At 49.8% G+C, this 13344-nt stretch overlaps 5 protein-coding genes across 5 annotated transcripts; 3 read left to right on the top strand and 2 right to left on the bottom strand.

Annotated features, from left to right (window-relative positions):
* Positions 1-471: 471 nt before the first annotated feature.
* Positions 472-5307, top strand: Bathy15g02170 (predicted protein; the record flags this gene model as incomplete). Its single annotated transcript, XM_007508811.1, has 1 exon — positions 472-5307. The coding sequence occupies one exon, from the start codon at positions 472-474 to the stop codon at positions 5305-5307; it is 4836 nt and encodes a 1611-aa protein (XP_007508873.1).
* Positions 5308-5708: 401 nt separating this feature from the next.
* Bathy15g02160 (predicted protein) lies at positions 5709-7460 on the top strand (the record flags this gene model as incomplete). The annotated part of the gene is made up of 1 exon (XM_007508848.1): positions 5709-7460. The coding sequence occupies one exon, from the start codon at positions 5709-5711 to the stop codon at positions 7458-7460; it is 1752 nt and encodes a 583-aa protein (XP_007508910.1).
* Positions 7461-7874: 414 nt separating this feature from the next.
* Bathy15g02150 (predicted protein) lies at positions 7875-8993 on the top strand (the record flags this gene model as incomplete). The annotated part of the gene is made up of 1 exon (XM_007508947.1): positions 7875-8993. The coding sequence occupies one exon, from the start codon at positions 7875-7877 to the stop codon at positions 8991-8993; it is 1119 nt and encodes a 372-aa protein (XP_007509009.1).
* A 152-nt stretch (positions 8994-9145) lies between these two features.
* On the bottom strand, positions 9146-10684 carry Bathy15g02140 (unknown protein; the record flags this gene model as incomplete). The annotated part of the gene is made up of 1 exon (XM_007508818.1): positions 9146-10684. One exon carries the CDS (start codon positions 10682-10684, stop codon positions 9146-9148), a length of 1539 nt encoding a protein of 512 aa, XP_007508880.1.
* A 150-nt stretch (positions 10685-10834) lies between these two features.
* Positions 10835-13309, bottom strand: Bathy15g02130 (unknown protein; the record flags this gene model as incomplete). Its single annotated transcript, XM_007508746.1, has 1 exon — positions 10835-13309. The coding sequence occupies one exon, from the start codon at positions 13307-13309 to the stop codon at positions 10835-10837; it is 2475 nt and encodes an 824-aa protein (XP_007508808.1).
* Positions 13310-13344: the final 35 nt, after the last annotated feature.

Raw genomic sequence — 13344 nt, 5'->3', positions numbered from 1 at the left:
TGCGGCGCGTAGAGTGTCTCTTTGTGTCCTCTTTCTTGTCCCGCTCTTTACCGCAAAGTTGAACTCTTTTGAACTCTTCTTTTAAAAATCTTCAAAATTCGTTTGCCTCGACCACCACTTTCGACGCTTCGGACAGAGAATAACACGTAATAATGTCTCTCGTGCCTTCTCCGCCACCTTCGCCGTTCCCGCCTCCTTCGCCGTTCCCGCCTCCCAATCCTCCTCCTCATCCTCCTCCGCCTCCCCCGTCGCCGTCGCCACCGCCGCCGGTGCCTTGGGTGCAAACGAGCGCGCATTTTAACGTTTCGGATACCGATATCAGTTACTCTCTTTTGTGTACGTTTTGTGGCTCTTTTTGAGACGATTGACAACAAGAACAATACTAAGAGAGAGAGAGCAATTGTTGCTTGCATCGTCATCTTTATCGCCGTCGTCTTTTTGTCTTCCACGCGCGCGCTGATGATACGGAGGATGATGATGAGATTCAAATATCTGCTCTTCTTTGCACAAGAACTCCTCTTTTCACATTGGATGGAAACGCTGACAAAACATCTCTCTCTATACACAAAAACAACAGATTATTTCATCGCCTCGTTCGTGGTGTTAACTTTATTCGGCGCGTACAGACACGCCAATCCAATCTACTTTGGCCGCTTGCGCTTGCGAAACCTGACGAGACCGCCGCCGCCGTACGATAAAGCCGAGTTCGATTGGCGCAAAGGCATACCGGCGACGAGGAAGTTGTCGAATTCGTACCTGTGGGTGATCTGGTTTTTGAAACAGAGCAAAGCGTACGTGACGTATTTGTACGGGTGGATCGTGCACGTGTTGAGAGTGAGCGATAAGGAGTTTATACAAACCGCCGGGTTGGACGGGTTTGCGTTTTTGAGAGTCGCGCAGTTAGGGGTGCAGATTTTCTTCCCGGTAGCGGTGGTCGTGTGCGCGATTTTTATTCCAGTGCACATGGCGATTTGTAGCGAACTTAACGCGCAGTACGAACAAGATATGTTGGAAGGTAAAGATACGACGTTATCGGGAGCGATTCGATCGATATTGATGCAAACGACCGCGGCGAATGTGCCGGACAACGCGAGCTTGTTGTGGTTGCACGTGTTTTTCTTTCAATTGATTACGTTGTACGTCGTGTGGTTGGTAGGTAAACACGTGAAATCGTTTACGATTTTACGACAGCTCTATTTGACCACGAAAGGAGACACGAATTTATGGAGAGCGGTGCACCAACCGGAATCGATTTTAGTGCAATTGGTGAAACAAGGCCAAAACGTATCCGACGAGATGGACGTGGCGCAGATTGAAGAAAATTTACAGGAGGTTGGCGTGAGGACGTTGGCAGTGCCGAGTTTACAACGATCGAAAGATTTGCGTTCGTTTGACTTGGAAAATGCGCCGGCGATTGTGAAAGATGGCGGCCACACCGGGAGCGTGACTTTTTTCGAGAAGCAAGAGAGCGGAAGCGGCATTCCATCGCCGACGACGAGAAGGGGAAGCGAGGAAATGCCTGAATACGGAGGTGTTTCACCAATCAGGAGCAATAATAACAACTACAACAACAATAACAACGCGAGTTATAATAGCAGTAGTCATAATAGCAGCCAGAGTGGTGGGAATAATAAAAATAGCAATGAAGGAGGCGATGGAGGTCGAGGGTCGGGGTCCTCGTTGATGAAATCGATGTCTTTAATGCGTTCGACGTCGCTCGGGTCAAAAGCTATGACGGCAGCGTCGGCGAAAGCAAAGGCCAATGCGATGATCAAATCACAAGCTTTCAAGTCGAAAGGTGTCGCGTCGTTGAGCCGTCGCGAGCGTTTGGGGAGTCAGTCTTCGCCAGCGGGAGACGACGGAGACGACGGTAATTTCGCTTTTGATACTGACGAGGATCCTTCCGCGCGCTCGGTCGTTTCCGTGAAAGCGCGACAAAGTAAGGCGAGTGGCGGTAAGGGATTGTTTCGATACGGCGGCGGTAGAGGCGGCGGCGGCAGCGCAGGACTAAACAGTACTAGCGAGGAAAAAAGGATGCCAAGCAAGAACCAACCACCGCCGCGACACGTGGAGAAAGCCGGTGACGGCAATGGTGGTCAACTACCAAGCTCGCCGACGTCTTCTGGTGGTGTTTCTATTGCGGGTACGATTACGAACACACCTCCGTCGACCACTTCGGCGGCAGCGTCGAAGAAACCGTCGTCTCCATCATCGGTAGGTATTTCTTTGGAATCCTACGCCGCGACGGCGTCTCCGAACTCGTCGGTGACGAAACGTAGCGGCGGATTATTCTCCCGGAATTCGCCCAAAAATTCATCTCCGCAACAGCTTGATTACGACGAAGCTGAGAAGATGGTTTCATCACCAACAAGCGGTACTTCTACTCCTACTTCTAACGACGAGGATGAAGTGTTAGACTATTCTCCGAGTCCTCTGAAAGGAAATAGTAAATCGCCGCCAGGCCCGATTTCAGAGTCTGCGAATATTAGAGACGACGCCGATTCCGACGACGACGAAGAGCGGGGGATAAATCCCAGACAACAACTCGACCGACACGCGGGTAGTTCGAGATATGCGCCGACGGAACGGCCGGCGAACACTCGAGGCGCCGGGAGAAGAATCCTCGGCATCTTTGGCGATATGGGTAATTTAGGACGCTCAGTGGTTGGATCTTCGATGATGCAAGCCAATCGCGCCGCTCGGACTATATCAGGTCGATCTCGTGATAATAATCATACTCGTAATAATAATAGTAACGATGAAGAAGACGGCGAGAACGCTTTGGACATTACCGACGACGATGTAAACATGTTGACCTCGTCCATAACGTATAGCCGAGAAGCCGCGGCGGCGAGAAATGCGATATTGAACAGGAACACTTCGAGCGGAATGAGCACGAATGAAGAATCGAGCTCTCAAACCGAATTAAATCCGCCTCAAGCGCACCGTAGAATGTCAAGTCGAGAAGAGAATGATAACAAGAGTGGTGGCGGCATGTTCTCTCCGCAAAAACTCGCCCAAAAGCAGTTTCGTCAAAACACCGGCGGCGGTCATCATCGACGTACGGGTTCCGGAGGTTCCTTCGGAAACATGAATTATAACTTAGATTTGAGCGAAGCGCAAAAAGTCGTCGAAGGTCGATCGTCTCTCGAAAACGCCATTCGTCAAGCGCAAGAAGTGCAAGCGGCCATCGCGAAAAACAACGACGGTCGCGACGTCGCCATCGATCACGAATGGTGGACGGGTTTGGACGTCAGCGAAGATCCAAACGTAGAATACAGTTACAGCGATATGATCGGTGCTTTACCGGATGTGCAACAATCGAGATCGGTAAACACGTACGATCCAGAAAGTCGCAAATTAATCTCCGTTTGGGCGGAAAACTACGTGATTTTGTTGACCAACATTCCAAAGTTCAAATCAAGACGGCACAAGACGTTGAGGAATATACTCTCCGCCAAATTTCTCACCAAATTCGGATCGAGCTCGAAATCTGAGCCCGGAAGATCGCAGCAGATAGAAGAGGAGGATACTGAAGCGAAAAGAGCGTACGCAGATGAACAATACGCGGCGATGGAACGCATGTTCAACGAAGTTTTCGGCAGCGAGTTTCGCGGGATGATTCCGGTGTACGATCATCGGCAAACCGATCGTTTGTTAGACCAGAGAGACGAGATCAACAACAAACTCGTACAAATGCGTGGGAAATGCGCCACATTCGGTGAGGATCCGCAGAAAATGGCTGATTTTGGACGGGAGATGAGTTTTCTGAGACAACGAAGCGTTGATGGCAGCGCGAGCGAAAAAGACCGCGCGAAATTACAAGACATCGAATCGCAATCGAATCGATCGTTAGGTAAAAGCCCGACGTTTTTCACCATTCCAAAGGCCAGGAAAAAAGAAACGAGCTCGGATCGATCGTCAAAATTGGCAGATTTAGAGCACGAATTGGAAGTTGTGGACTCGATGATTCTCGAGGAGAGAGAAAAAGCATGGAACGGCGTCCCCGGACCATCGGCGTTCGCGGTGTTTGAAACGCAAACGGCCGCAGCCATGGCGGCGCAGTGTTTGTTACACCGTGGCGGAACGAACGAATTCGTCGTCCATCCCGCGCCTGGCCCATCGGATATAAACTGGCAAACGTTGTTACAACCGAAACGGACCTCGGCGGTTCGTTTCATGTTTGTCTACCCGGCGATTGTCATTTTGATTCTCACTCCTTCGACTTTGGTCGCGACCATGATCACCTCCGCGTGCACGCTGCAAGCTCCAAGCGATAGCATCGAAACGTTCTTGGAGTGGTATTGCGATAACAAAGAAGTCGAAGGTTTACGTTTGCTCGTGTCTGGTATCTTGCCGCCGATTTTGCTCACGTTGTGGGAAGTCTTCGCCGTGTCCTTCTTCCTCTTGTATTTAGTGCAGTCGCAAAACGTCCACGTGTCTCTCTCCGCCACCGATCAAAGGTTCATGAAATTCTACTATTTGTGGGGTTTACTGAACATGTTAATCGGCGGCATCACCGGTGGGGCGATTTCCGGGATCATGCAACAAGCTCTAGAAAACGGCACCACGGTGAGCAGTTTGCAGCAACAATTCGGCACCGTCTTGCCGTTGTCCTCGAATTTCTTCCTATCCTTCGTTTTCTACCGAGCGGTGTTTATTCCCACGTACAGGTTGATATTTCCACACCCTGGGGTGATTTGTTACACCGTCAATACCTATTTACGGTGCTGCTTCGGGTGCACGCCAACGAAAAGAGATAGAACGATGAAATATTCGCCTCGACAAATGAGAGCCGGACGAGAAGGCGGTTTGTTTTCGGTGATTATTTTACTCGGCTTGACGTTTGCCGTCATCGCACCACTGATTGCCGCGGTGTGTGCGTTCTTCTTCCTCACCAACTTCATCATTTGGAGGTATCATTTGTTGTACGTCTACGAACGCGGATACGAATCCAACGGCACGGTGTTTTACTCCTGCGCGGAGTTGATCATGTGGTCGTTGGTCATCGCGCAGACGTTCGTCTCCTCCGTGTTGTTTTCAAAGAGCGCGTACGCGCCCGCGATGTTCCTTTACCTCACGGTTCCGTACTACCTTTACACGTCGTGGCAAAAAACGGTCGCTAAATTCGGTGACGCGCGTTCGTGGTCGGTCCCGCTCGGCGAAACCGTCAAAGCGCCGGCGACGGATTTCGGCGGCGACATCTACACCCACCCGGCTTTAAGAGTCGGCGCGAGAGGGTGGCACCCGGACGTCGGGAAAGTCTGGCGAGGGTACCCCGGGGTTGTGAGTAAGAGAACGTTTTAGTATAACAGAGAGAGAATATTTTACTAGACTCTATTACTACTACTAATAGAACTACTCCTACTCCCGCTCAATAACAATACAAACAGTCTCGGACGACCGAATACTAAGACAACTCGAAACACAAAGAAAGCAAAAAGAGTGCATCCTCTTAAACCCTACAAAACACCACGTGTCTTGCTCTCCTTTCTTGATGGTGAGAGACAAAAAAAGATTTTCAGTCTTTTTTGAATTTCTTCTCTCTCTTTTCTTTCTGATGATGAGTCAGACTATATTCATAAACGCATCAGAATTTAAACGCACTTAAATACACATCACTTTTAAGAGAGAAGAAGAGCACTTTTACTTTTACTTTTACTTTTACTTTTACTACTGTTAAAACTACTGCGAGAATGATGACTTCGATGCGTTTTTTTGCCGCGACATCGTCACCAAAATCTGTGCGGACGATTCAGACGAAAGAGAAGAATTCGACGAGGCAGAACACGATTGGAAACAAAAACATCGCATCATCTACGAGAAGAATACGTTCGAGAAGCAACAGCTTTAAAAGAGGAAAGGCGATGCTGGTCAAAGCGGCGGGACACGAGGACATCGCGGCGAGGTTTCGCGCCGAACGCGCCGCTGCTGCTGCCGCAAAAGCTGCCGAAAATTCTAAAGCGGTTGAAAGTACGCCTCCTCCTCCTGAAAAGACGAACAAAGTCGAACACGAGGACAAGACGGCGTTTTACGCGATGGCGATGAAACGACACGCGGAAAAGTTACTCGAGAACGAACGCGCGAAAAAAGCAAACTATCCAATGTTTAGAACGACGGACGTGGATAAGAACTTTGCGGAGTTCAGCACGAAGTGCGACGGGTTGATGCGTTTGTTCGGCGCGACGGGGACTTTGTTCGTTTTGGATAAAGTGATTTCGAAGAAAGTTTTATCGCAAGGCATTTCGTTTCCTGGACCGCTGGTGGTTATGTTTGGGTTGATTTTTGCTTTATTGGCGATGGATGCGTTGGCGAAAGACGAGGAGAGCTCGTTGTCCGCGCAGGTGTGCCACTTGTTCGCGCCGGCGATGGATTGGATTACCAGTTGGTTGCCGGTGTTTTACGTGCCTTCGTTGGTGACGTTGCCGTTGGTCGTGTCGACGATGGAAGCGGCGACGCTCGGGAAGATTATCGGTTTACTCGTCGTCGGGTTCGTGGTGACGTGCGCGTTTAGCGCAAAGTTAGCCACGAAGGTGAGAGAAATGACTGGCGTCGAGATGCAACCTTTGCCGCAAGAGAAAGCAAAACCGCCGACGACGGATTTGGTCAAACAGTTGGTTGGATTTACGACGATGATGAGTTACCTTTCAGCGAGTTGGTTACCCGCCACGGACGCGTACCAACCGTTCTTTGTCACTGTTGGTTTAGTAGGCGCGACGGTGTCGTCCTTATTAATCGGTAACGTCGACAAAGTGAAGGCAAAGATGAACCCGATTGTCACGTGCGCGGTCTTATCCAACCTCGGCGTATACATCATGGGTTTGTGCACCGGTGCCGGGTACCAGGCCACTTTGAAACTGTATAAATCTGGAGTGTCGTTTACGGACATGAACTCGTTATCTGCCATGGGTGCCGGCGATATCCTCATGGCCTTTTTAGGTTCCGTCATCGTCTCCTTCGCGTTTAAAGTCTACGGCGCGAGGAAAATTATCAAACGACACGCGTTGGAAATTTTTACCTGCTTAGTCGGCACGTCCACGTTTGCTATGTTTTCCACCGCCTTCTTAGGTCGACTCATCGGTTTGACCCCGGCTATTTCTCTCGCCTTGGTCCCACGATCCGTCACCGTCGCTTTAGCGATGCCGGTGACCGTGTCCTTGGGCCATCCAGAAATGGTTTCCTTGACCGCCGCCGCGGTTGTTTTAACCGGACTCCTCGGTTCCGCGCTCGCCACGAAAGTGTTGGACCAATCCGGCGCGAACGACCCTATTTCCAGAGGCATGGCCACCGCGGCTTCCTCCCACGGTTTAGGCACGGCTGCGTTGGTGAGTAAAGAGCCGGAAGCGTTGCCGTACGCGGCTTTGAGTTACGCGTTGAGCGGTATCGTCAGTTCCGTGTTAGCGGCGACGCCCGTCGTCACCGCCGCGTTGGTCGGCATCGCCGGCGGTGTTGGCGCTTAATCATAATCATCCATTGGGTGTATTATGCGTTTATATTCGGCTACACGACCCGGATTTGATTTGATCAGTGCATTACTACTTCTCTTAATGACTGGTAAGGTAACATCGTATCAGCCGATGAAAAATGTTGTTGTCGTTTACGCTTGTACTCCAATCCTTCCTTCTTTTCAATCGAATAGTATTTATACTCCAACACGTGATAAAATCATCTAAAGAATACTAATTGTACCTGGTACTACGAACAGGCACATTACTCCTTTTCACTGGTACCATCACATCAGCCAATACTGAATGTTTCTGCGCGTAAAACACAATTTTTCCTCCTTTTTGATCGAATCCATCCACATAATTTTACCACGAGCAGACACACGTACGCACTTACGAACAAGAACACGATACCTTCTGAGAATAACAATGTCGGCAATACTGGAAAAGATCGCCACGATCGAGCTCGAAATGTCTCGAACGCAAAAGAACAAAGCGACGGAGAACCATCTCGGCTCGTTACGCGCAAAGTTAGCGCAACTCCGTCGGGAACTCATCGAACCTTCGGGAAAATCCGGCGGAAAAGGCGAAGGGTTTGACGTCACAAAAACGGGCGATTGCCGAGTCGGTCTCGTCGGTTTTCCCTCGGTTGGGAAGAGCACGTTGTTGACGAAACTCACGGGCGTGCACTCGGAAGCGGCCGCGTACGAGTTCACGACGTTGACGTGCGTTCCGGGAGTGATTCATTATCGAGGGGCGAGGGTGCAGTTGTTGGACTTACCGGGTATCATCGAAGGCGCGAAGGACGGGAAAGGGAGAGGGAGACAAGTGATTTCGACCGCGAGGACGTGCGATGTGATCGTGGTCGTTTTAGATGCGATGAAACCGTTAACGCACAGAAGATTAATCGAGAAAGAGTTGGACGGGTTTGGGATTCGATTGAACAAGAAACCGCCGAATATTAGCTACACGGTGAAGGAGAAAGGAGGCGTGAACGTGTTACCGTTTAAGCCGAAATCGGGCGAGGATCCGGCGTGGTTGGACGAGAGCACCGCGAAGGCGATTTTAGAGGAGTACCACGTGAAGAATTGCGACGTGAAGATTTATGAGAATTGTACGGACGAGGAGTTGATTGACGTGATCGAAGGGAATAGAATATACACGCCGTGCGTATACGCGGTGAATAAAATCGATCAAATTACCGTGGAAGAGTTGGAATTATTGGACGAGGTGCCGCACTACGTGCCGGTATCGAGTGGGAAGGAATGGAATTTGGACGGACTGTTGGATAAGATTTGGGAGTATTTGAACTTGACGAGAATTTATACCAAACCGAAAGGGCAGAATCCGGCGTACGACGCGCCGATTATTTTGAAGAAAGGACAGGTGACCGTGGAAGATTTCTGTAACTCGTTGCACAAAAGCATGGTGAAGAACTTCAAAGAGGCGAACGTGTGGGGGATTTCCGCGAAGCATCGACCGCAGAAAGTCGGGAAAGAACACGTGTTGAGCGACGAAGACGTCGTGCAAATTGTCAAGAAGATTTAATAAAAACAAGATTTGATGAAACAAACACGAACAATTTTTAGCGAGCTTTTGATTATTATTTACAACTTACAAACTATCCATCTACTAAAATATACACACGAAAACGAACAGGCGCACGTGATTACGTAATACCGCATACATATAGATTCTTCTCACATCCACTTCGTGAAAGCGCTTTCGGCTCTTTGCATCAACTGCGAGACTTTCTTGGCGTCTCGAAACATCTCCGCTTCGGCCAGAGTCATCGGTTTTGGTTTTTCCGCGTAGGAAATGAAAACGACGGGTTCTTCTTCTTCTTCTTCTTCTTCTCCTTCTTCAGAGGAAGAGGACAAATGTAGAGATGTAGCCTTTTTGACAGTGACACCCTCCGAGGACGATGCCGTCCCTCGATGCGTCGTGTTCTCTTTTCCTCCGCCGGAAGAAGGAGAAACGACGACGCGTTCGTATAACTCGTCCAACTCATCGTTGATTTGCGACGACTTGGACTGTCTCAACGCCTCTCGAGCGGCAACAGCGCGCGCGTGAATGCGTTCGCTGGACTGTTTCCTCCGCAGTTCGTTCATTGCGTTACTCTTTTTCTCGTCTGTTGTCGGTAAAATATTCGATGAAGATGTCGCGACATCTTTTCGTTCTGGAATCACAGTCGGCGACGACGGCTGCTGCTGTTCGAGGAGATCGATAGACGCATCGACGACTTCCAATTTTCGTAACGAATCATTACCACTCACAACTTTCTTCACCGGTGACATCGATACTGCTTCGCTCTTCTTTGGATTTTTCTTCTTTGTCGGCAGCGCGTTCTCCCACTCGTCCTCTTCCTCAACCTTTTCCTCTTCCGCGTCGCGGGACAGACCGTTACCCCTCGACGCCGACGACACGTCGTCGAAATATTTCGGCAACTTCGCGCCTAAATCCTTCGCCACGCTCGCGCCTTCCGTCAAAATTCGCCTCTCCTCTTTCGTCAACATGTCCGGATCTTCCATGCGCTCCAACTTCTTCTCCATCGATTCCGTTTGCATTTTCTTTACGCGTTCACGCAAGAGTTCCTCTTTAGACGGGTCGTCGGAGTCGTTCTCGTCCTCTACATCGTCGCTCTCCTTCTCAGACTTCTTCTTTTCAATAATCGCGACAGTTCCTTTGTCCTCTTCTTTCACTTTCAAAATGGGCGTCTTGAACACCTCGTCCTCTTCTTCTTCGGCGACGAAAACCGCCTCTTTCGTAAACGTCAATTCCACTTGTACCGATCCAATACCTCTCGTGCATCCTTCTAATTCCACGTCTAACGCGTTCTTTTTTTCTTTCTCCTCTTTATCGTTCGTAAAAAACGTATCGATGCTGCCGATTAAATCTTTCATCGCAATCGCTCGTGTGCCTTTACACTTGTGGTTCGTTTTCGTCTTCACGTCCCACACGGACATTCGTATCTTCTCGTTTCTATTCGTATTACTCATAAAACCTAAATCCATGCTCCCTCGTTCTTCCCAACGAGGGTTTTCCGTGTTCTTTATGATTTTCGTTCGATGTTTACGTTGCTCCTGATCAAACCCGTCGACATCGAGGACGAATAAAAGTCGTTTGCGTCTCGTTCGCGAGGATCGAATGCCTTTCGCGGATTGGATGTGGAAGTGGAGGATGAGTTTCATCCTCAGCCTCCTATTCGGGATCTTCTCACTTGGAGGAGAAGAGGACATGAGAAAGCGAGAGAGAGTCCCGAGAGAGAGAGAGTATTACAGATTTGCGTGTGTATGTGTTATATATTTATCGCGCTAAATAATTCTAAGGAAAATTGAGTTTCTCTCTCTCTCTCTTAACCGCTAGGTATGATGGGAGTCTCTCTCCTCCTAATGTGCCTCCTCGGCCGCCCTTCTCACCTTCTCGAAGTGTTCCTCGACGAACGGGTAGCTCGCACTTCTCGGGACGACGCCGGTTAAAACGCGCTTCAAATCTGAAGATTTCAAGTTTCGGTACTTGTCTTTGATATCCACGGGCGTTCGGCCGAGGAGGACGCCGTCGGAGGAGGATTCTCGAATGAGTTTCCACTTCCCCAGACCGTACGTTTCGACGCCTCGGATGACGGCGAGAACTTCTTCCTCGGAGAATTTGCCAGTGACTCGTCGCGCTGCTTGTTGCGGAGGCGATGCTCTTTGCTGGTGATATTGGTGTGGCGGCGATTGTACTCGCAGTTTCGGCTGTTGCGGTTTTGGTGGAGATTGGTAGCTTTGTTGTTGCACCACCATGGGAACGAGGGCAATCTTTTGCTCGTTGAAGGCGGTCGGCTCATCTTCGTCGTCGTCGTCGTCGTCGTCGATTTGCATTTGAGGAAGATCATCACCATCGTCGTCTCCTCCCTCTCGCGGAGAAGAAATCCTCACATTTTTTCCGCTTCTCGTCGGCGATGGTTGCTTCACCGGGTGTTGGGCCACCGACGGTGTCTTGTTGCCAAAAAACTTGAAGAATCCACCTCTGACGTTATTACTTTTCTCTCGCGGCTGCGAGTCAATCACGTCTGCGTCTTGCATCTCGTCGTCGTCGTCGCCGATTTGCTGCGTGGGTATGATGTCGCTGTCGTTTTCCTCTTCCTCGTCGTCCTCATCTAACGTTTCTTTCTCTTCTTTTTCCGGTTCCTTTCGTTTACCTACGAACGCCCACCCGCTTCTATTTGGCTTCTGCTTCTTCTTCTCCTCTTCGCGCTTCTCCAATTCGGCTCGTAATCGAGCAAAACCGTCGTCGACTTCTTCCTCTTCTTCTTCTTCTTCCTCTTCTTCCTCTTCTTCTTCTTCTTCTTCTTCCTCTTCTTCTTCTACGGCGGCTTCTGCTGCCCTTTCCTCTGCAATAGCCTTTGCCTTTTCCGCTTCCGCTTCCTTCCTCGCCTCTCTTTCCTCAAGCGCTTTCTTGAGCGCGTCGAAACCGTCGTTCTTGAGTACTACCGTTGGCTTCGCCGGCGAATTGGAAAGAGGAGCAGCTCCACCTCTCTTCTTCGATGGGCCTCTCACGGACGGTTGCGAGATGACGTTCGGTTCTCCTCGTTGCTGATTCTCTCGGTTCGCGGCTTGGAGCGTGGCGTTCGCCAACTCCTCCAACATCGGCGTCACATTCGAAGATTTGCCTCTCGACGTCGACTTGCTGCGTCCTTTGTTTGGCGGTAAGACCGGCATAGGAATATCCTCCGTCACTTCCTCCGATGATTCGACATCGTTAACCTTCCTCTTGCCGAGCACGGACCAGTTTTTACGCGGATTTGGCTGTTTTCTTCGGTTTTCAGATAGTATAAGTTCATTTTGTTGTTGGCGTTGTCGTCGCGGCTCCTCCTCTTCTTCCTCTTCTTCTTCGACTTCGTCATCCGATTTCGCTCCGACTAAAACGTCCAAATCACCCTCCTCGGCGATTACGTCCGTACACTTTGGCCATTTTCTCATTCCGACCACGCTGGCCATGCCTTTTCGTCTGTTCCAATTCACGTGCGCGTTTCTCATGCTCAACCACCCGTCTTGATGATGCATCGCGAGTTGATCAATCGACGTCGCTCTCCCGCTCGCAAGCTCCAAGTTCACTTTATCCATCGTCCTTTCCATAAACTGTCTCAAAGCTTTTTTAAATTTCCCGCTGTTCTTTCTCGCTTTCTGATCAAGTATCGCGTGATTTTTGCGTCGCGTCGCTTCAAACAACTCCAATTTAATCTTGTTCAACACCTCATCTTTCGAACAAAACTGCTCCGTCGGCATCAACCGTTGCAACCTCCTACTGAAATCTTCCCAATTTATATCCTTCAACGCACCCAAATGCACGCAACACATCTCCAAAACTTCGCGCGCGCTTTCTCTTAACGCATCTCCGCCATTCCTCGGATCATTCTTGTCTTCGCTCACGTACACGAAACTCTCGCACATATTCTTCACGTGCGCGCCGACGACGTCTCGATCCAGCGTCGTTTCCGACTCGTGTTCGTGCTCCTTCAGCAGGTTTTGCAACCACAACAAAGAGTAATCTCCGCGAATCGACGAAGGCATCTCAATACATGCTGGATCGTTTGCTTCCTCGTCTTCTTCTCTTTGCATCTCTCGAGCGATCGTTTCCCGCGTTTTCATTGAAGTTTGTTGTTGTGTCATCAAAGTCTTGGACGGAAAGAACAGTTTCTTCACGATTCGAAAGAGCGTTAAAGAACTTTCTCGTTTTCCGACGCGCGGTTCGCGGTGAAATTGAAACGACTCTTCACCTTGGTGCACGAGTTCCTCGGCGACCCAATGCGAGGGCCGCTTTTGATGAATATCAATCGTCATCGCTTCTTCTTCGTTGTTGTCTTCTTCTTCGAATGACATTTTTCAAACTCAGATGCAAACGGTAAATGCACACG

This window comes from Bathycoccus prasinos, assembly GCF_002220235.1.
Source record: "Bathycoccus prasinos genomic : Chromosome_15".
NCBI lineage: Eukaryota > Viridiplantae > Chlorophyta > Mamiellophyceae > Mamiellales > Bathycoccaceae > Bathycoccus > Bathycoccus prasinos.
Note: the sequence above shows the minus strand (reverse complement) of the source record. Positions and strands in the feature narration are given on the sequence as shown.